The sequence below is a fragment of the Lolium rigidum genome, chromosome 5, assembly GCF_022539505.1.
Source record: "Lolium rigidum isolate FL_2022 chromosome 5, APGP_CSIRO_Lrig_0.1, whole genome shotgun sequence".
NCBI classification, from domain to species: domain Eukaryota; kingdom Viridiplantae; phylum Streptophyta; class Magnoliopsida; order Poales; family Poaceae; genus Lolium; species Lolium rigidum.
The window spans coordinates 48,118,791-48,141,571 of NC_061512.1; the positions used below are offsets into that span (position 1 = coordinate 48,118,791).

At 44.3% G+C, this 22,781-nt stretch overlaps 1 protein-coding gene and 1 long non-coding RNA gene across 3 annotated transcripts; both read left to right on the top strand.

The window, feature by feature from the left end:
• Positions 1-2,007: 2,007 nt before the first annotated feature.
• Positions 2,008-2,442, top strand: LOC124657716. Its single transcript, XR_006988809.1, has 3 exons — positions 2,008-2,093; positions 2,178-2,274; positions 2,364-2,442. It is a non-coding gene; the product is annotated as an uncharacterized LOC124657716 (long non-coding RNA).
• A 16-nt stretch (positions 2,443-2,458) lies between these two features.
• LOC124657717 lies at positions 2,459-4,988 on the top strand. Of its 2 annotated transcripts, none has more exons than XM_047196230.1 (3): positions 2,459-3,624; positions 4,010-4,067; positions 4,629-4,988. In XM_047196230.1, exons 1-2 carry the CDS (start codon positions 2,475-2,477, stop codon positions 4,060-4,062), a joined length of 1,203 nt encoding a protein of 400 aa, XP_047052186.1. In that variant the 5' UTR covers positions 2,459-2,474; the 3' UTR covers positions 4,063-4,067; positions 4,629-4,988. The 2 variants fall into 2 exon arrangements, with proteins under 2 accessions (XP_047052186.1, XP_047052187.1); XM_047196231.1 differs by having other exon boundaries at positions 4,013-4,067.
• Positions 4,989-22,781: the final 17,793 nt, after the last annotated feature.

The following is a 22,781-nucleotide window of genomic DNA, read 5'->3' on the forward strand; positions in this document are numbered from 1 at the left end:
CCATCCCCTTCGGCCTACAGCGGGGGAATTACTCACACATGGATGGGGGAAACATGGCTGGTCGATGGAGAGGCGTCGGATGGTGATGATGGCGATGATCTCCTCCAATTCCCCGTCCCGGCGGAGTGCCAGAACGGAGTTTCTGGTCCCCGAGACGGAGTTTCGTGATGTGGCGGCGTTCTGGAGGGTTTCTGGCGACTTCGACTTCTTCCTCGCGATTTTTAGATCGAACCCCTTAAGTAGTCCGAGGAGGGCGTCGGAGGCCGGCCGAGGGCCACACACCGGGCGGCGCGCCCCCCGGGCCGCGCCGGCCCGGTGTGTGGGCCCTCGGGCCTCCACCTGGCTTGCCCTTCTGGCTCCCTGAGTCTTCTGGTAAAATAGGCCCATTGATATAAATTCCGAGGATTTTCCCGAAAGTTGAATTCCTGCACAAAAACAAGATACCAGAGCAATTCTGCTGAAAACAGCGTTAGTCCGTGTTAGTTGTATCCAAAATATACAAGTTAGAGACAAAACAATAGCAAAAGTGTTCGGGAAAGTAGATACGTTTTGGACGTATCAAAGGTCATGGGGAGCATCCCACGCCCAAAAACCGGAACGAAACAGCTGCATTAACGTGTTTGTTAATGACACGATTAATTTTTTGAACAACAGAAATAAGCCGGGGTCAACATAACTAGCAACCCGCGTCGTGGCGAGGCGGATGGCGGAAGAGTGCGCGAGGGCTCTGTCTTTTTTCACTGACTTATAAGGACTACAACCGCCCCCTTATAAACCACTTCATATCTCTATAAACTAGTAGTGTGATATTAGGAAACACACTTTTGAACTTATGTGCATCTGCTCCTGCCACCGTAAACAACATTTTTAAATGTTTGAAAAAATTGAACAAAAATCTCGCGCATATATTTTGACATCCTATGTGCACACATCAAGTTTCGCTGACAATCGAATTTTCTTGTGTCCGGTGTAAAAAAGATAAAAAAAAATAGTTTTGAAGAGTCTTTTTTACACCAAATTTTTACCTTTTTTAGTACGAGACAAAAAAATATCGTTTTTCGTGAAAAAACTTTGCGAGCACATAAAACGTGTTGCATCTTTGTCTAATGTTTAATTTTTTTTAAATATGCTTAAAATGCATTTCAAAAATCAAGAGCATATGCACCTGAGTGCAAAAACACCTTATCTTGTGATACTAAACTTTAGGACCACACACCTTGCACTACATGGATAGGTCACGACCAATTTCAAAATTTATATGTGCCATAAGTCTATGGCCCAACACAAAATTCCAACTACACCTGGGCAAAACTCGGGTCGGGCCAGATTTCCGGCCAGGCCCGAAAAAGCCCGAAGCTAAAATGTCAAGCCCAAACTCGACCCTATCTGACTGTCGGGCCTATAAATCGAGCCCGAATCCAACTCGAACTAGCAAAAACCCGGCCCAAACCTTAATTGAAACGCGGAAATGGCAAGCCTAAACGCGGCTCGACCCAACATTCGGCTAAAAAATCAGACCCGAGCCTGGCCCAGAGTGCAAGTTTGGTCCAGCCCAAGATTACCCATAGTGCAAGTCTGGTCCAGCCCAGGATTTTCGGGCTGGCTCCGGCCAGGTCATCCGGGCAGGGTTGCCTATGCCCAGCTGTAATTCCAATAACCATACCCTTATTTCTTCTTGTAAATGCGCTGAGATTTGGTTTGGCTGGTTGGACTCAAGTATACCTGGCCATATGACGGGTCGGGCCAAGGAAAACCCGATGCTCAAAAATCAGGCCCAAACCCAGCCTAGCCTGCCCAAATACCTATGATACCCATCGGGCCACTAGTTGGGCCGTAGTAATTGACTTTTCGGGCTACCTAGGCCCGGCCCAGCCCGGGTGTCGGGCCAATATTTTTGGCCAGTCCGAGTTTTTCGGGCCGGGCTGCCCATGGCCAGGCATGGACCCAAGTGAAGAGAAAACAGAACCCTAGCTAGCTCAAAAAAAAAAAGGACCCTACCTAGCTCTTCCTTCCTTCTGCACTACACATCAGTCCGGCGGCTGCGACGGAGTTCAGCAGCGGAGGCTCTCCGAATCGGCACATCAACCATTGAGGTGAGCTTCCCCACCTCCATTGCAAGCTCTAATTGCTGCTTCCATCCCCCATTTTGTTTCTTGATTTCCACCTTCCATTGCAAGCTCTCGCAATAAACCCTAGCTAGCTCGGTGGATGGATCTAGGTTGATGATGATGGCGCAGCCCACGCGGTGGATGCTGGCTCCTCTGCTTCGACTGGGTGAGTGTCAGTTCCATAGTCTTGTGCTACTGCATTAAGGGAGTACATGGTGAACTCTAAGAAAATTTGCATCTTTTATCACTGTGCAGATCAAAGAAAGGGGCACTGAATCTGTTGGGAATTTGGTTATCAAAGGAACAAGTAACATCGGGCATTCAATCGATACACATATCCTCCGAGCTTCCACTCTCTACATTCAGATGGCACAAAATCATTCCTCACCGCTGGACAACGAGGATCTCCTCCAGGAAATCCTCCTCCGCCTCCCTCCGAAGCCGTCCTCTCTCCCCCGCGCCTCCCTCGTCTGCAAGCGCTGGCGGTGCATCATCTCTGACCCCCGATTCCCCCGCCGCTTCCGCAAACACCACAGGAAACCCCTGCTCCTAGGCTTCTTTGACAAAGAAATTAGCAAAGTTCCTGTCTTCACTCCTATGCTGGATCCGCCTGACCGCATCCCTGTTGCGCTCCCGGAGAACCTCCTTGGTCGGGAGCCGTGGGGACACCTCTGCTTCTCCTTCCATGGCTGCCGCGATGGCATCGCACTCTTCCTTGACCACCAGCGCCATGAGGCCATCTTGTGGGATCCACTCACCAGTGTCCAGCGTTGCGTTGCTTTTCCATCGTGGTTCTTGGATGGCATTGGCAAAGATTGCTCCATTCAGAACGCCACAGTGTTGTGCCCTGCCAGCGACAATCAGCACGAGCACGGCGGTTCCCACATGAGCCCATTCAAACTGGTGTTCGCATGGCGTGATGCTATAGCCAGAAAGGAATTCATTTGCATATATGAATCCAAGTCTGGTGTTTGGGGAGATATTATCCCCACAAGGACTGCATATGTGATTTCTAGGTACAGGCCTAGCATATTGGTTGGGAATGCACTTTGCTGGTTGCTTGAGGGAGGCAACATCCTTAAGTTTGATTTCGGAAAGCACACCCTTGCTGTGATTGAGAAGCCGGAAGACACCCATGCTGCTGGTTGCGAGTACGTCCACTCGTCTCACTCATCCTTTCAGATCTTACGAGGAGAGGATAATGGTATCGGCCTCGCCATTTTGTCAACGTTAGAACTGAGTATTCAGTTATGGGTGAGGAAGTTCAAGTGTGATGGTGTTTTCTCATGGGTACTACAGAACACTGTCCAACTGGATGAGCTCTTTTCACGACCCGCACGCATCAGACAACTGGTCTTCATGCTGGGGTACGATGAGGACACAAATGTGATCTTTCTGTCTTCAGATTCTCACGACTTCATCCTCCAACTTGAGTCCATGCAGTTCAACTATATTGGTAGAAGAAAATACAGGAGCCCCAGAGAGTCTTGTCCATACACAAATTTCTGTACAGCAGGTAATACCTCGTCTCTTGCTTTGCTAGACAACATAACTGAATTACATCTTTTTCTGAGATTCATTCTAACTACTTCTGGTACATGTTTAGTAATATGGTTATTGTTCAAGGGTCGATTAGATAGTTAAGAATAATTCTGGATGAATACATATTTTTGAACATTGAAACTACCATCATTCATTAGTTGGTAAATAATGAATATCTTTCTTCTTGCAACTGGAAATATATGTACATTAATTTACATGTTTCTACCCTTGTCATAAAGTATAGTCTTTTCCTCCTCAGGTTACAACTTACATAGAGTATATATGTAATACTTTGGACATTCATTTCTACTGTTTTTTTACTTTTTACCTTGGTGTATGTATTGGACTTCTTTTGCCAGTAGTCAGGAGCACTGCTGGCGGTGATGGTGGAGCTGAAAATGTGAACACGTGATACAGGTGATGTAAGTTTATCTTTTTTTTACTTTGTGTAATTGTGTATATCTTTTTGCTCGGTTATTTAAGTAATACGTTGATGTGTGATCTCTTGTTTGAGGTCTCTATGAGCATCAATTTGATCAATTCTAAACTGGCTAGTTCTTGCATTCCGAGAAAGCCATAGCTATGAGCTTGATACTGAATTCTTATGCTTTCTACTCCATGAACAGAAAATAGAACTGGAATGACTTGATAAATCTTGGAAGTTCATTATTTGCCTCTGATGGGTGCATTGAGTAGTTGATCTCTTAGTTTCTACTCTGATAATATGTAGTTCTGTATGCATAAACTCGAGAACATGTCAATAATGGATGATAAATGAGTGCCAATACAAAACTTAATATTTTCTATCACCATCATTATTCGCTAGGATGATGTTAGTTTTTCCTAGTAATGTTGGGATGAATCAGCTTTGGATAGTTCTGTATAATAATTTGTTGGTAAAGTTGCGTTGCTGGAATCATACAAATCTCACTTATCTGTTGCAAATTGGTTTCAATAATGATATCGATTGCTCTGCAGGTATCTAGAGTTAAATCCTCATTGCCGAGACGCAGAAATGGCTATCTGCTCTAGGTTCTGCATGTCTTGTATTGTGTGGCCTGTGATGGGGTGTCGACGCTGAGTCCTCTATGTACTATGTCGTTTCTTCCGTAATGTATGCTGTGGCTTTCAAAGCTGGCTTGTAGGACTCTAATCGTGTAATTTGCTAACTTCTCCCACTTTATCATTACTATCTAATATCTCCTAGACCACTATGTATGTTCAGAGTGACTCAGATATGCACTTCGGCTATTTGTCTGATGTATGTGGCCAGTCTGGTTCGATCAGCCTCTGCCACGGCTGTACCCATGGACAAGGACACTGTCCCGGTTTCGGTTGCTATTGGATGAGGAAGTCCCTTGACCCTTGTTGCCAGATTATACAAACAATGAGTCAAATTAAGCCTCCCTCTCTTGTTCAGGCCGACCTCCTCAAGGAGGAAAGATATGGCTTGCATCTTGCATGAAGGTTGGAAATGGTACATTCGTACCTCCATGGGGTGAATCATGGCCATGATTTGCTAACTACAACTGATGTATGATGTGTTGTCCGACGAATGTAGGACATTGTAGAGGTCGTTATTGATCGTGGCATAGACCCACAAGAGAAGGGTGACGCTAGCGTGCACTCTGACACGCTCATGGACATGTCTCTTTGATGTACTAGTATTTGTGCTTATCAGAGAATTTATTGACCATCTGGTTGGACTTGAAATTGATGGACTGTGTGATGCTCACGTGGTGCCTGGATGGGTCGGAAGTCGGAACAATCGAGGTTGTATGTCATCTTATGGTGACAACATCGATGTTAGTCGCAACGACAGTGGTGAGAGAAGGGACCATGCGAGTAGCGAAGGTGACACTGACGGTGAAAGCATACTTAAATCTGTATTTGCAGCAGTTATCGAAGAAGTTGAAGCATTACATCCGGTTTCTGCATAACTAAAATATATACAGTCGCTTAATTCTAAATGTATTAAAAGATGAATAAATAAGATAAGAAGCAAATACAAGTAATCCACTAAGGAACTATAAAGACGCCTATGTTGATGGAAGATAAATCTGTAGATTACAATGTCATCCATATTAGGTAAAAATATCTTCTATTGTGTCCTCTAATCGTGTAGGCACCTCCATAATTATGTCTTGGTTCGTTGCCCGGCCACTAAAACGATAACCATGCGGTGCACCGGTAGATAAGTTGAATGAAAGAATAATATTCATAGCGACCAAATAACGGCAAACGCACACATCCTAATAATATTTTAAACATGTGACCCACACCATTTAGCCAATTGTCGAATGTATTAGCAAAGCTATGTGATGGGTATAAGGTAGAACCTTTTTGGAACACTGCTCATATAGATCTAGCATTAAGCCAGGAAGTGTTTGATAGACATAAGACATACCTTGTACTCCCACGCCAATTATGTTTCGTAAGGTTAATTTTGGTGACGAATATCCCTCTACGAAGATATTACACAAAAATCTTAATCTTTAGCTAAATCTTCATTTTTCATATCTTTTTATTGTTATCAACCGGCGCGTCTAGCTGGGTTAATGCTCTGTTCATAGAATCCACTGATAATTTACCACTCTCATATAAATACCATGAAGACTTGCCAGTCCCTTGTGTCAAATGAACTAAAGCTAGATATTGTAGAAAAACATTTCATGAAGTCAGCCTAGGACTAACAAAATCTCTTTTAAATGCTATATTTGGTGGTGAAGTCTCCACCAGTTTAGCGGTCATATCTTTTTTTGGTGAAAAGGGAGGATGAGTGAGTGAAAGAGTGCTACCAGAGACCAAGAAGAGTTTGGTTCTGCCTTCCAGTGATTCAATAGGGTGTGCATATATGCAGTGCATGAGGGATAAACGGTGAGGAAAGCTATTGTGGACTATGAGCCTTTCTCCATGGATTTTCATAAAAGTATTGAAGGATTCAAGTCCTTTGGAGATTTTTTTAGAGGTTGTTTGATTTGTAGGATTTAATTTTATTGAATTTTTTCTTAGGGTTCCTTTGCACTACATAGGAATAAAATCAAACATCCACTGGAACCTACTTAAATAAAATATTAAAATGAAGGAAGGAATGATGGCTGGTAGGTGGTACATACCGAGTGAACAATTGCATGTGATATCTCCTTGTCTATAAAAGAACAGTAGAACGAGCAAAAACGCTTGAACATAGATGGCTATATTGGCTTTGGAGGCATTGGGACTATGGTGCTCTCTTATGCTGTGATCGTACACTCTTGCTTCGTAACACTAAGTGGTGCTCTACGGTGGAAGGGCACCTTGGTTGTCCGTGGTCGGGGGCGTCAAGCCTAGCACATGCCAAAATCCACGTCCAGTGCAAGGTGACCATGGCACGTCCGCCACACCGGCATCCACAGCACTCCCGGCACGAGTGATTAGTTATTAGAACCCATGAATAAAAAAATGCAGGATTGTAACATAATGGGTATTTTCATCTTAAATGATTTCATTTTTCGATAATGAGCATGTTATTACTTAAACAAGCAATTACACACAGTCTCTGTATAATCAGGATGCACACAACCGTTTCAAAGTCTCAAAAAGCTCAACATACAAAAATGACAATGGCAAAATACATATCAATTATGAATAATTGTAGAACGCCTAAGGAGATAAAGGTGGTCCAATCCGTAGATTATGCTGCCATTCATGTAGGGAAAAAGTATCTCTCGTTGTCCTCCAACCGTGTACAGACCTCCGTAAAGAGGTCTCGGTTCTCCACTCTCTGCAGAGCAGACCACGAACGGAGAATAGCGGTACATCTGTATATAACCTGCAAAAGGAAATAATTCTTATTGTTAAAAACTTTGTCATTTCTGCATAGCCATAGTGTCCATATAACGGCGAACGCTCCCACCCTAATAAGCGTTCTAAACCTGTGATCAATACCATAAAGCCAATTCTCAAAGATATTGGCTACACTAGTCGGAGGATGCAGATCCAAAGCTACTTGGATGCATGACCATATAGATTTGGCAAAGCGGCACCGGAAAAACAAGTGGTTGATTGTCTCATTGTGATGACAAAAAACACACTCACTACTTCCAAGCCAATTTCATTTGACAAGATTATCTTTGGTTAGGATTACTCCCCGACGTAAATACCAGCCAATTTCTTTTTATTTTTAGCAGTATTTTCATCTTCCAGACCTTCTTGTTCTTATCATATGGTATGTCAGGTTGGACAATTGCATTGTATAACGAACTTACGGTGAACTTCCCATTGGATTTTAAGTTCCAGCGAAATTCATCCTGCCCTTCGAACAAGTGAATGGATTCCAAACGAATAAGTAGGGCATTCCACGCATTAAGTCTTTATCCGTATAAGCCTCGTCTAAATGTCACTGATGGAGGTGAGGTCACCATTACTAACGCAATGGTATCACTTTTACGACGCACAATGCTATAGAACTTCGGATACTGTTCCGAGAGAGGTCTATTCCCTAACCAAATATCCTCCCAAAACCGTATCTGTGATCCAACCTTAATGGAAAAAGTACCATATTTGAAGAAAATTTCTTCGTTGCCATTAGGCCAGCCCAGAAGTGCGAGTCCCCCGATTTCCAATGAATTTGGATATCGTTTTCTCGCCAATGTACTTTCTCTTAAGTAAGGTCTGCCATACTCTGTCCTTCATAAGTAGCTTGAAAAGCTATTTACCTAGTAGGGCTGAGTTTTTGGCCGCAAGGTCATGAACACCCAACACTCCCATGTTCTTAGGATGACATATAATATTCCACTTCACTAGTCGATATTTTTTCTTGCTATCCCCTTGCCAAAGAATTCTCGATCGATAATAATCGAGCTTGTGTAAAACACCTTTCGACAATAGGAAGAAGGATATCATACAACACCATATTGGACAGTACTGAGTTAATGAGTACCATTCTTCCTCCTAGAGATAACAATTTACCTTTCCAACTACTTAGACGCTTCTGAAGTCCCTCCTCCACTAGTTTCCAGTCAGCAATTGTTAATCTCCGATAATGAATCGTGATCCCCAAATAGTTGATAGGATACTGATGTCTACGCACGCTTCTATTCCTGTAGACAGTGTTGGGCCTCCAAGAGCAGAGGTTTGTAGAACAGCAGCAAGTTTCCCTTAAGTGAATCACCCAAGGTTTATCGAACTCAGGGAGGAAGAGGTCAAAGATATCCCTCTCAAGCAACCCTGCAATCACGATACAAGAAGTCTCTTGTGTCCCCAACACACCTAATACACTTGTCAGGTGTTTAGGTGCACTAGTTCGGCGAAGAGATAGTGAAATACAAGTAGTATGGATGTATATGAGTGGTAATAGCAATCTGAATAAAATATGGCAGCGAACAAACATGCAACGGAACAGTAAATAAACGGAGATTCGATGTGTGGAAACAAGGCCTATGGATACTACTTTCACTAGTGGACACTCTCAGCATTGATCACATAATAAAACCACTCTACACTCTCTTGTTGGATAACAAACACCATTCATTGTGTAGGGCTACAAGAGCACCTCAATGCCGGAGTTAACAAGCTCCACAACATTCGATGTTAATATTTAAGTAACCTTAGAGTGCATGATAGACCATTGCAATTTAGACCGAGTACTAACATAGAATGCACACTGTCAACATCAGCTATGAAAGGGGGAATAGATCATATCAATACTATCATAGTAATAGTTAACTTCATAATCTACAAGAGATCACAATCATAACCTACACCAAGTACTTCATGATGCACACACTGTCAACATTACATCATGGAGGATGAATAGACTACTTTAATAACATCACCAGAGTAACACATAAATGATATTCAACTAGATCACAAAGAGAGAGATGAACCACATAGCTACGGTAGAGCCCTCAGCCCCAGGGGAGAACTACTCCCTCCTCATCATGGGAGACATCAGCGGTGATGAAGATGGCGGTGGTGTCGATGGAGATTCCTTCCGGGGGCAATTCCCCGTCCCGACAGGGTGCCGGAACAGAGACTTCTGTCCCCCGAATTGGAGTTTCGCGATGGCAGCGGCTCTGGAAGGTTTTCTGGTGTTTCGTCAATCCGTGTCGATGTTTTAGGTCAGGGAGGCTTAAATAGGCGAAGAGGCGGAGTCGGAGGGGCCACGGGGCCTCCTCACACTAGGGGGACGCCCCCCCTGGGCCGCGCCGCCACCATGTGTGGGGCCCCCAGGGCTCCCCTCTGGTCCCTCTCTGACTCTCTGGAAGCTTCCGGGAAAAATAAGGTTCAGGGCGTTGATTTCGTCCGATTCCGAAAATATTTCCTTTGTAGGATTTCTGAAACCAAAAACAGCAGAAAACATCAACTGGCACTTCGGCATCTCGTCAATAAGTTAGTTCCGGAAAACGCATAAAATCACCATTTAAGTGCGAGCAAAACATGTAGGTATTGTCATAAAACAAGCATGGAACATCAGAAATTATAGATACGTTGGAGACGTATCAGCATCCCCAAGCTTAGTTCCTACCCGTCCTCGAGTAGGTAAACGATAAAAGAATAATTTCTGAAGTGACATGCTACCAACATAATCTTGATCATACTATTGTAAAGCATATGAGATGAATGAAGTGATTCAAAGCAATGGTAAAGACAATGATTAAACAACTGAATCATATAACAAAGACTTTTCATGAATAGTACTTTCAAGACAAGCATCAATAAGTCTTGCATAAGAGCTAACTCATAAAGCAATAAATTCAAAGTAAAGGCATTGAAACAACACAAAGGAAGATTAAGTTTCAGGAATTGCTTTCAACTTGCAACATGTATATCTCATGGATAGTTGTCAATATAAAGTAATATGATGAATGCAATAATGCAAGTATGTAGGAATCAATGCACAGTTAACACAAATGTTTGCTTCTTAAGATGGAAGGAAGTAGGTAAACTGACTCAACATAAAAGTAGAAGAATGGCCCTTCGCAGAGGGAAGCATGGATTGCTATATTTGTGCTAGAGATTTTATTTTGAAAACAAGAAACAATTTTGTCAACGGTAGTAATAAAGCATATGTGTTATGTATAAGATATCCTACAAGTTGCAAGCCCCATGCATAGATTATCAATAGTGCTCGCACCTTGTCCTAATTAGCTTGGATTTATATGGATTGTCATCGCATAACATATGTTTTAACCAAGTGTCACAAAGGGGTACCTCTATGCCGCCTGTACAAAGGTCTAAGGAGAAAGCTCGCATTGGATTTCTCACTTTTGATTATTCTCAACTTAGACATCCATACCGGGACAACATAGACAACAGATAATGGACTCCTCTTTAATGCATAAGCATTCAACAACAAATAATATTCTCATAAGAGATTGAGGATTGTTGTCCAAACTGAAACTTCCACCATGGATCATGGCTTTAGTTAGCGGCCCAATGTTCTTCTCTAACAATATGCATACTCAAACCATTGATCATGATAAATCACCCTTACTTCAGACAAGACGAACATGCATAGCAACTCACATGATATTAAACAAAGGTAATAGTTGATGGCGTCCCCAGAAACATGGTTACCGCTCAACAAGCAACTTATAAGAAATAAGATACATAAGTACATATTCAATACCACAATAGTTTTTAAGCTATTTTCCCATGAGCTATATATTGCAAAGACAAAGAACAGAATTTAAAGGTAGCACTCAAGTAATTTACTTTGGAATGGCGGAGAAATACCATGTAGTAGGTAGGTATGGTGGACACAAATGGCATAGTTTTTGGCTCAAGGATTTTGGATGCACGAGAAGTATTCCCTCTCAATACAATGCTTAGGCTAGCAAGGTTGTTTGAAGCAAACACAAGTATGAACCGGTACAGAAAAACTCACATAAGAACATATTGCAAGCATTATAATACTCTACACTGTCTTCCTTGTTGTTCAAACACCTCACCAGAAAATATCTAGAATCTAGAGAAACAAATCATGCAAACCAAATTTTAACAAGCTCTATGTAGTTCTTCATTAATAGGTGCAAAGTATATGAGGCAAGAGCTTAAACATGAGCACAATAATTGCCAAGTATCAAATTATTCAAGACATTATACCAATTACCACATGAAGCATTTTTCCATTTCCAACCATATAACAATGAACGAAGCAGTTTCAACCTTCGCCATGAACACTAAAAGTAAAGCTAAGAACATCAGTGTTCATATGAACAATCGGAGCGTGTATCTCTCCCACACAAGCATGAATTTATTCATAGAATGAAAATAACAAAAACGAAAATAAAAGCACACAGACGCTCCAAGTAAAGCACATGAGATGTGATGGAATAAAAATATAGTTTCACTAGAGGTGACCTGATAATTTGTCGATGAAGAAGGGGATGCCCAAGGCATCCCCAAGCTTAGATGCTTGAGTCTTCTTGAAATATTCAGGGATGAACCACGGGGGCATCCCCAAGCTTAGACTTTTCACTCTTCTTGATCATATTGTATCATCCTCCTCTCTTGACCCTTGAAAACTTCCTCCACACCAAACTCGAAACAAACTCATTAGAGGGTTAGTGCATAATCAAAAATTCACATGTTCAGAGGTGACACAATAATTCTTAACACTTCTGGACATTGCCCAAAGCTACTGAAAGTCAATGGAACAAAGAAATCCATCCAATCATAGCAAAAGAAGCAATGCGAAATAAAAGGCAGAATCTGTCAAAACAGAACAGTCCGTAAAGACGAATTTTTTAGAGGCACTAAACTTGCTCAGATGAAAATGCTCAAATTGAATGAAAGTTGCGGACATATCTGAGGATCACGCACGTAAATTGGCAGATTTTTCTCAGTTACCTACAGAGAACCCTACGCAAATTCGGGACAGACAGAAATCTGTTTCTGCACAGTAATCCAAATCTAGTATCAACCTTACTATCAAAGACTTTACTTGGCACAACAATGCAATAAAATAAAGATAAGGAGAGGTTTCTACAGTAGTAACAACTTCCAAGACACAACAAAACAGTAGCAAAATAAAAAACATGGGTTATCTCCCAAGAAGTGCTTTCTTTATAGCCATTAAGATGGGCTCAGCAATTTTAATGATGCACTCTCAAGAAATAGTAGTTGAAGCAAAAGAGAGCATCAAAAGCCAAGTATGAAACAAATTTAAGCCTAACCCACTTCCTATGAAAAGGAATCTTGTACACAAATGAATTCATGAAGAACAAAGTGACAAGCATAGGAAGATAAAACATGAGTAACTTCAAGATTCTCAACATAAAGAGGGGAAACTTAATATTATTAAGATGCATATAACCATGTTTCCCTCTCTCATAATAACTTTCAGTAGCATCATTGATGAAATCCACAATATACCCATCACTTAAAACATTCTTATCATGGTTCATATGCATAAAAGTATCATTAATTTTGGCATAAGAAGAGTTCTTCTCATTAATGGTGATTGGAGCAAGATTATTATCAAGAATTTGAACATGGTAAACAAGTTGCATACTAAGGGAATTGTTTTGGCAATCCAATCATAACTATGACAAGTTTCATAAGGATAGTTATAACCTATATCATAGCATTCTTTATAATAATCATCAAAGATTGGAGGTATAGTGTCATCATAAGAAATAGAATAGTTATCTTTCACAGTATGTTCATCTGTGATCATACCATCATTATTACTAGAAAGAGATGTATCAAACATATAATGATCAGTAGCAAAAGGATTTTCAAACACCTCATCCCCAAGCTTAGAGATTTTTATATCATTATGGGAGGAAGCATGGATAGTACTGATACTATGGCAATTATTAGCATCATCATTTTCAGAATCAGTTTCCCAGAGATTTTCAATATCAAAAGTAGTGTGCTCTTTTAAATCATGATCACTAATGTAGGTAAAGGGAATAGGAAGATCATTGTACTCAGATTCATTATCATAATAATCATTAGGAGCAACATACTTACGGTTACCTATCGTTATCTCATACACGCGGGGGTATGCCATTACCTCTTTCTCTTTATTCCCCTTCTTCTTCTTCTTCTTCTTCTTCTTCGTCTTCTTCATCGTTCCCTTCTTCTTCTTCTTCTTCTTCTCTTCCTTCTCCTCGTTCCCTTTTTTAGGAGGAAGAGGCTTGAAGGGAGGCTTCTCCACATAACCTGATTTATTTCTAGAAACAATAGAAGAAACTTGGGAGGATTCCTCCTTTTCATTAATAAGTTCAAAACACACAATTTGTCCTATCATATTTTGGCAAAGTGTCATCTTCTAAAATATTTTGTATGTAAGTATTTGTATGGAAATTATCAATGCAATAAGAAAAACACCCATGCAGGACATCATCAATATCAAGATCACTCATATGTTACAAAGAGATTTTTCTTGATAACTCTTCACACCACAAAAATAAAGTAAGTTCATCATGCTGATTAGGAGTAATTTCATCATCACAATACAAATTTGCAGCACTCATGGGGTTCTAATTATCATTGGAGGAGCATTGAAAATTAAAATGACCCGCTCTATGGCAAAGTTCACAAATAAAAGGATAAAGGGCACAAACTTTTTTACCAAGATCATCTAGAGCCCTAGACCACTTTCTAGTTTTTTCATTAATATGATGGATACAATATTCATCTTCGATTTGATTAATTCCACAAGGTCTATGCATTCCACAAAAATTAACATGCTTATAGGAAATAGCATTCTTAGGAGTTTGAGCATGTTTATTGCAATCATTAACAACAATTTCATCCTTCATGCAAGCATCTTTAAAAGGTTGATGATACTTATCAAAATTCTTCTTAGGCAATTCAAAATGAGAGGCAAAAGCTTTATAAAGATTTGCAGCAACTTGAGAGTCAAGACCATAAGTAGCACTCATATTTCGAAATTTACCCGTATCCATAAAAGTTTCAATGCATTCATAATCATAATTTATACCTGACTCTTTACCTTTGTCGTTCTCCCAATCTTTAGCGTTCTCCTCAATCCGATCAAGAAGATCCCATCTAGCTTCAACCTCCTTGCTTGTGAAAGATCCCTCCAAACAGGCATCTAGATAGTCCTTGTGGTGTCCTGAAAGCCTTGCATAAAAATTATTAATAATAACATTACGGGGGAGCTCATGAATGGGACATTTGAGCATTACTGACTTCAATCTCCCCCATGCTTGGGAAATACTCTCTCCATCACGAGGATAAAAATTATAAATGTAATTCCTATCAATATGCACTTCATGTGGAGGATAAAATTTAGAATAAAAGAGAGATTCAATTTATACCAATGCGCCGCTTTACCAGACAGCGAAATAGAGAATAGTTTCTTCCTCACTTCATCCACAGAGATACCTGCGCACTTAAATAACCCGCATAATTCATGCAAAAACAGTAAATGATCTCCAGGATGAACAGTTCCATCTCCTTCATAGCGGTTATCCATAACACGTTCAATAATTTTCATGGGTATCTTGAAAGAAGTACTTTCAGTAGGTGGATTTAAAATATCACAAGCATCATTAGAGTTATCGCATATGGGAGATAAAGCATTATCGAGCAAATTTTCTCCCCTAAAGATGGGAAGCTAAAAAGATCATAAAAACTAGCTTCCCCAAGCTTAGACTTCTCCATAGCATTAGCAAGTGATTGCGTTCATACTAATAACATTGCTACTAGCATGCAAATAAGGTTCCATAGGTTTTTTAATTTTCGCATCACACAATTCATGTCTTAACTTAGGAAATAAATTAAAAAGCTCACGAGTTGTTTTCCATTATGCCTTACTAGTGTAAAACAAGAAACAAAAAGATGCAATTGCAGGATCTAAAGGAAATAGCTTCGAGCACTCACACACCGGCAACAGTGCTAGGAAATAGCTTAGTAGTCGGAGGATGTGAATACCTTTTACCTTACCTCCCCGCCAACGGCGCCAGAAAATATCTTAGTTGCCGGGGTCCGGAGTGTGAGTGCCTTTTACCTTTCCTCCCCGGCAACGGCGCCAGAAAATAGCTTGATGTTTACGCACGCTTCTATTCCTGTAGACAGTGTTGGGCCTCCAAGAGCAGAGATTTGTAGAACAGCAGCAAGTTTCCCTTAAGTGAATCACCCAAGGTTTATCGAACTCAGGGAGGAAGAGGTCAAAGATATCCCTCTCAAGCAACCACTGCAATCACGATACAAGAAGTCTCTTGTGTCCCCAACACACCTAATACACTTGTCAGATGTATAGGTGCACTAGTTCGACGAAGAGATAGTGAAATACAAGTAGTATGGATGTATATGAGTGGTAATAGCAATCTGAATAAAATATGGCAGCGAGCAAACATGCAACAGAACAGTAAATAAACGGAGATTCGATGTGTGGAAACAAGGCCTATGGATCCTACTTTCACTAGTGGACACTCTCAGCATTGATCACATAATAAAACCACTCTACACTCTCTTGTTGGATAACAAACACCATTCATTGTGTAGGGCTACAAGAGCACCTCAATGCCGGAGTTAACAAGCTCCACAACATTCGATGTTCATATTTAAGTAACCTTAGAGTGCATGATAGACCATTGCAATTTAGACCGAGTACTAACATAGCATGCACACTGGTCAACATCGGCTATGAAAGGGGGAATAGATCACATCAATACTATCATAGTAATAGTTAACTTCATAATCTACAAGAGATCACAATCATAACCTACACCAAGTACTTCATGATGCACACACTGTCAACATTACATCATGGAGGAGGAACAAACTACTTTAATAACATCACTAGAGTAACACATAAATGATATTCAACTAGATCACAAAGAGAGAGATGAACCACATAGCTACGGTAGAGCCCTCAGCCCCAGGGGAGAACTACTCCCTCCTCATCATGGGAGACAGCAGCGGTGATAAAGATGGCGGTGGTGTCGATGGAGATGCCTTCCGGGGGCAATTCCCCGTCCCGGCAGGGTGCCGGAACAGAAACTTCTGTCCCCCGAATTGGAGTTTCACGATGGCGGCGGCTCTGGAAGGTTTTCTGGTGTTTCGTCAATCCGTGTCGATGTTTTAGGTCAGGGAGGCTTAAATAGGCGAAGAGGCGGAGTCGGAGGGGCCACGGGGCCTCCTCACACTAGGGGGCACGCCCCCCTGGGCCGCGCCGCCACCATGTGTGGGGCCCCCAGGGCTCCCCTCTGGTCCCTCTCTGACTCTCTGGAAGCTTCCGGGAAAAATAAGGTTCAGGGCGTTGATTTCGTCCGATTCCGAAAATATTTCCTTTGTATGATTTCTGAAACCAAAAACAGCAGAAAACAGCAACTGGCACTTCGGCATCTCGCCAATAGGTTTGTCGTTGCCTAATCGACGGTACCTCGGAGGAGGGATCCTCACGAGGGGGAGAAGAAGTAGGGGCCATAGGGCGGAGTGCACACGGGACGGTGGTACGCGAGTTACCCAGCTTCGGAACACCTGCACGATGACGGGGGCCTACTGCTGCTTGTACGGAATTATGCGGGCGCTTTCGCGTTGTTACAATGAGTTGTGATTGTCCCTCTAGGGCTCCCGGGATCCGGCTTATAAAGGCGCACGGATCTAGGGTTTACATGGAGAGTCCTAGCCGGATTACAGATAGCCTAGCTACGGTACAATATCTTGCCGTGCACGTCACGGATCCGCCTTCCCTACACGTCGTCCTGGATCCGGATTCCTCATGGGCCTCCATGGATCCGGGTTACTCCTATGTCGGTACGGATCCGGCTTACCGATCCTGGGCTGGACTTCTTCCTTCATGATCAACAGCAACTGGGCCGCCCGATGGGCCACATGCCTCATCACCGTCCGTGGGCCACCCGGGCTTGCCGGATCTAGGCACTGTCGATGGTACACCCATGAAGTATACCCACAACAGTAGCCCCCAGAGTTCTCCGAGTTTCGCCTGCAGTTTCCGCCTCGCTGGTCCATCATGATCTCCGGCAAACGTTGGTAGCGCGGAGAAACTTGAAGAACTCCAACTTTGCATTTTCTTCTTTTTCCAACTTATAGCCGGAAAATGCTCCCACCCCGCGGGACTTCATCCATCGACGTTCCAAAGAACATTTCCGGGTTACTCCCTGCTCGAATGAGAGACAACTTATTTTAACGGAATTACCCGGAATCTTAAAAGACTCAAACGGTTCCGGAAATTCTTCATCTTCAGATCATACTTAACAACGGAAGTTCCACATTTCCCGCGCACAACTTCCTCATTTCCCGCGCTAAATTTTCGCAGATGCAAATCTTCAGCCGGAATTTTCGGGAGTGCATGGTTAAGTTACCTCCACGTCGTTTTACCGCAGTTGACCTAAACACGTGTCATCCATCCAACGGCGTGACCGTTCAGTTTCCACCGTTGGATCCGGATCCCGAATCTCCGAGCGCGGCCTATAAATACCCCGCGGCCCGGTAAAAATCCATTCTTTCACCCCCTCTCACCACATCGTCTTCCTCCTCGCGCCGCGCCGCCCGCCAGATCTCGGTTCCGGCGAGCTTCGCCACGGTGAACTTCGCGCGCCGCCGAACCAAGGCTCCCCTCGCACCAAGATTCCCACGTTTGAACGAGAAACTCGCTCCGCCGCCGATTCGTGGTCACGCGGGTCGATTTCCTTCAAGTTCGGCGACCTCATCTTCGCCGGAGCTCCGTCGAGCCACCGCGCCATTAGCGGTAAGTACGCCGGCCTTGTAGAAGACAACCTAGTGTAGGAGATAGACTTAGCGATCCGGGTACTCAAACACTTTGTATGGGTGCAGCCGGAAGCATGCCACTCGAATCGTCACTTTGTACTGGTAGCTCTTCGAGTAGCCCGGATCCCAACCAAATAGAACCCATATGCCCGGATCCCATATCATTCCCGCCGCCATATGTTTCCGACATCGAGACTAGCTCAACCTTTTTCCGCATCTTCCGAGCACCGCTCCAAGCCGGATCCCTACCCTCCAAGAGCTCCAAGAAGAACTCGAGGGACAAGCTCGGATGGCGGCAAAGGTGCAGGAGGCGGAAAACAAGAGGGCGTCCAAGGCCCGGATCCGCGAAGGAGAACGGGGTCAATGGTGGCCTTGCGCAACTACCGACGTGGAGCTTAGAGAGCTCCAGAACGAGGGCATGATCTCCACACACTGGAGTTTCACTCGTGACTCCGACGTCCCCAAGCCAGAAGCCGGAGAAATTGTCATGACCAAGGCTTGGGTGGAACGCGGACTTTCACTCCCTTGTTCGGAATTTTTCCTCTCCATCCTCAACACCTACGGGCTCCAGCCCCACAACATCTGCCCAAATTCATACCTTCTTTTGTCCAACTTCGTGACTCTCTGCGAAGGACATCTTGGGATCCGGCCAGATGTCAAGTTGTGGCAATTCTTTTTCCGAGTGAAGAAAGAAACCAAGGACAAAGCAATGGTGAACTGCGGAAGCATGACGTTTATGCTCCGCCCTAACCGTATGTATCCTCCCCATGATTCACACGAATCCGTCCGGTACTGGAATGCCGGATGGTTCTACGAGAAGAATGTTTCTGTTCCGGATGTCCACGAAGGCCTGCCCCAGTTTGTCAACGAACCTCCGGAAGAACTTGCGAGCTGGAGCTTCGTCCCTCCACTCGCCCTGACCCCAACCTTGGAGAAGGCTGCGCGGAGAATCTCCTGGCTAGTCCACGACGGACTGACCGGAGCCCAGCTCACACTTAGCTGGTTCTCCCGGAGAATCCAGCCTCTACGTTACAACGCGCGCCTGATGTGCGCTTATACCGGGGCGGATGATCTTCTCCGGGTTACCCGCCACGATCTTCCGGCCGATTCTCTGAAGAGAAGGATCAAGACGCTGGTGAAGATTCCGAGGGGCCAACAGGTCCCGGAACTGTTCAAGGACATTTACACGAACGACCAGTGTCCTCCGGTAAGCTTTGTTCTTTTCGTTGCTTCAAACTTCACAAGTTTTTTGATGTTTAACTCTAACTCTTGTTCATTTTCCTTCCAGCTCAACACTTTGGCGGAGGAAAACTTCCGCACCATCATTCGCGTCCCCGTCACCGGCGACACGGCGGAGGAGGCTCCGGAAGACGACGAGGAGGAAGAGGACCAGGCACCCCGTAAGGCGGCCCCTCGACCTACAAAACGTCCCCGCGCCAAAGCTTCCGGCTCTGAAGCCGGAGCTAGCGGCGAGGCCTCCGCCAAGAAACCGAAGACGATAAAACCACCTCCGCTAGACTCAAGGAAAGCGGAGCGTGCGCGTCTAAGGATGCTCTCGACAGCTAGCCAGGGCACACGCCCCATCATCCCCGGCGCCCCGTAAGTTTCCGAACATGATGCAATTTTAACTTAGCGAAATTATCTCTTGTCTAAACCCTTTCACTTGTTTGCAGGAATCTGAAAACCGCTGCCACGCGGACCACCAGCCAGGAGCCCATCACGAAGTACATGAAAAAATCTCCGGCTGTTGGTCCCTCTACTCCAGTTCCACCAAGCGCCTCCCACCCAACTCCTCAACCGTCGCCCCCTCAGGCTGATCCATCTCCCCCACCTGCCGCAAACGCTCCGCCGGAAATAATTCCGGTTAGCAGCGGGCATGCGGATGTTGAAGATCCTAAGGCCAAAGGCCCTGCCCAAGAAGAGGTGGAAACACAAGGCCAAGGAGAGGCGGAAGTCACTTCTTCCGAGAAGGCTGGAGAGGGCGCTGGCGACATGGTCGTTTTTCCGAAGAACTTTGGAGATCCGGCTGACACCACTTCTACCCCCAAGGCGTATGCCACTAAGTTTTTCAACAAGCTGACTGAGGCGGAGAAGTGGGAGCTTGAACAAGACCTGCTCAACGCCATGCTGAACAACGCCTGGGGAAGGCCTGATTCCAGGACATCGGAAATCCAGGACTTCAAGAAAAACATTGGCCAGTTCTGCGACCAACTCATCTGCAAGCAAAAGGTATTCCCCAGTAGCCCCCAAGCATGTAAGCGGAAACTCAAAAAGTAGTTAACGCTTAGATGCTTAGAGAAAGATTACTTCCGGGAAAATATTTTAGAATGGACCAGTAGCCCCCAAGCATTATGGCGGAAAGGTTCCGGCAATGATGCTTTAAAAGAAACCACTGCTACAGGCGGAATTTTTACTCCTGCACTGTTTAAATTTTACAGGAACAGCAGGCGCTGCACTACGAGCTGCACAAGAACATTGCCCTGCAGCGCCGCGTTACTCTGAGTCAGGCGGAAAATATCCGGACCCTGAAGGATGAGAATGCAGAACTGGCTAAACAACTGGCGGACGCCCAAGGTTGGTTTCCGCTTTATTCGTCATTAACCAAATTCCGACTTTAAATTTGCTGTTAACTTATGTTATTATAGGCGCATCCTCCTCCCTTGCAACAGCTTCGTCTGAACTTGAGAACCTGCGCTCCTCGTACCAAGAGCTGGAGACGAAACTAAAGGAGGCGGAACTTAAAAGGGAGCAGGCCGAAAAGCAGCTGGCGGAGAAAAACTCCGAGCATATCAGGGAAAAGGGCGAGCTGGAACTGAAAAAGAATGCTGATAGCGAGACCATCAGGAGGCAGCAAAAAGAGCTCAATGGACTCCGGAAATATATGGAGACGGCGGAGCAGCACTGGGACTTGCTCAATGAGAACATCTTGGGTATGATATCGGAACCTTGTCAAGATATTTGCTCCGATTTTTTTACTTTGCGCTCAAATTGCGTGCTTATATCCTGATTATCTTTTATGCAGAGCCGCTTGGGTACCCGGAACAGCGCCGGAATTTGTTCCCACGGGACGACCTTCTGCAACTCGCGGGCGATGACTGCAAAGATCTCATCTCCGCCTCCCGCAAGATATGCTACAACTTGAACATCAAGAGGAGCCGCACTTGCGACGTGCGCAAGCTTGTTGGTAAGATGGATGTTCTGCCGGAGCTGGTGACGAGATCCGCAAGCATCTTCGGCCCGAGGCGCAGCTGCAATGGCCTTGACCATGTGCCTAGCACATACTCCGGGTCTTGATCTTGATGAAGTGACCACGGGCGTTCCTCCGGATGCGGATGTCGGCGCGCTGCTGGATGCAGTGAGCGGCTACGACACCCGTATCGCGCGCAGGATCCGGCACGAGGAATTCTACGACAAGGTCGTCCTCCCTGCGGACGAGCCCTTAGAAGCGGAACTTCAAAAGGAACTCGACGCCCAGGCGCGACCTGCGGAATCCGGAGCCGAATTTACCTGGACCAGCTCCAAGGATGCTCCCCAAGAAGAACCCAAGACCAGCACTGCTGCTTCCGAAGAAAAAGAAAGTGAAGAAGATGTGTCTTCTCCGGCCGAAGGCGCCAAGGAACAGGATCCAGAGGGCAAGACTTCTCCGGCTAAGGGGGAGTGAAAACTTTTATTCCTGCGGGAAAAACAATGCATCATTTTGGCCCCAGCGAGGGTTTGTAATAAGACTTTAAATTCTTAAGTAGCTAGGAACGAAACGATTATGCATGGGGCGGAAACACTTATCCTGCTATCCGTTAAATATTATGTGCATGTTTTGTTTTATGTCGGAAAGCAAGTGCTGACTTCGTTATTTTCCGGCTTGCCCGCTTGACCTTCCACGAGCCGGAAGACCTTAGCCGGAAACGCTCGCCAGCGGCGACGAAGCCCAATGGCAGTCCGTCCATAACCGCGGAAACAAGCCCCCAGGCATAGGTGCCGGAAATCGCTACTAGGAATCCACGGGTTCGCAACAGATAACAACTTAATCAGAAAACTTAAGCTTACGTCCTAAAGGACGATTTTTGAAAATCACAACTTTCATACACGCCTAGGCGGAAATATCCAGCTCTGCGGTTTTAGTCGGAAAAAACATACACGATCTAAAATGAACAAGTAAAGGAGGTAAAAGACTCAAAGAGTGAACCATAAGCTTTATTTCATTGATCATGTATAACTATTACAGAGTTTAGGACTCGGAAAATATATGCTATGTGTAGAAAGGACGTAGCTGTGCGATGTTCCAAGGGCGATCTGTTTCATCGTAGATGTCATCCGGATCCTCACGCTTGCGTTTCCGGTGCCAGTTAGCAGGTCTATCCCTCAGCTCGCGGAAATCAACAAGGTAGTATGACCCGTTATGAAGCACTTTGCTAACGACGAAGGGTCCTTCCCATG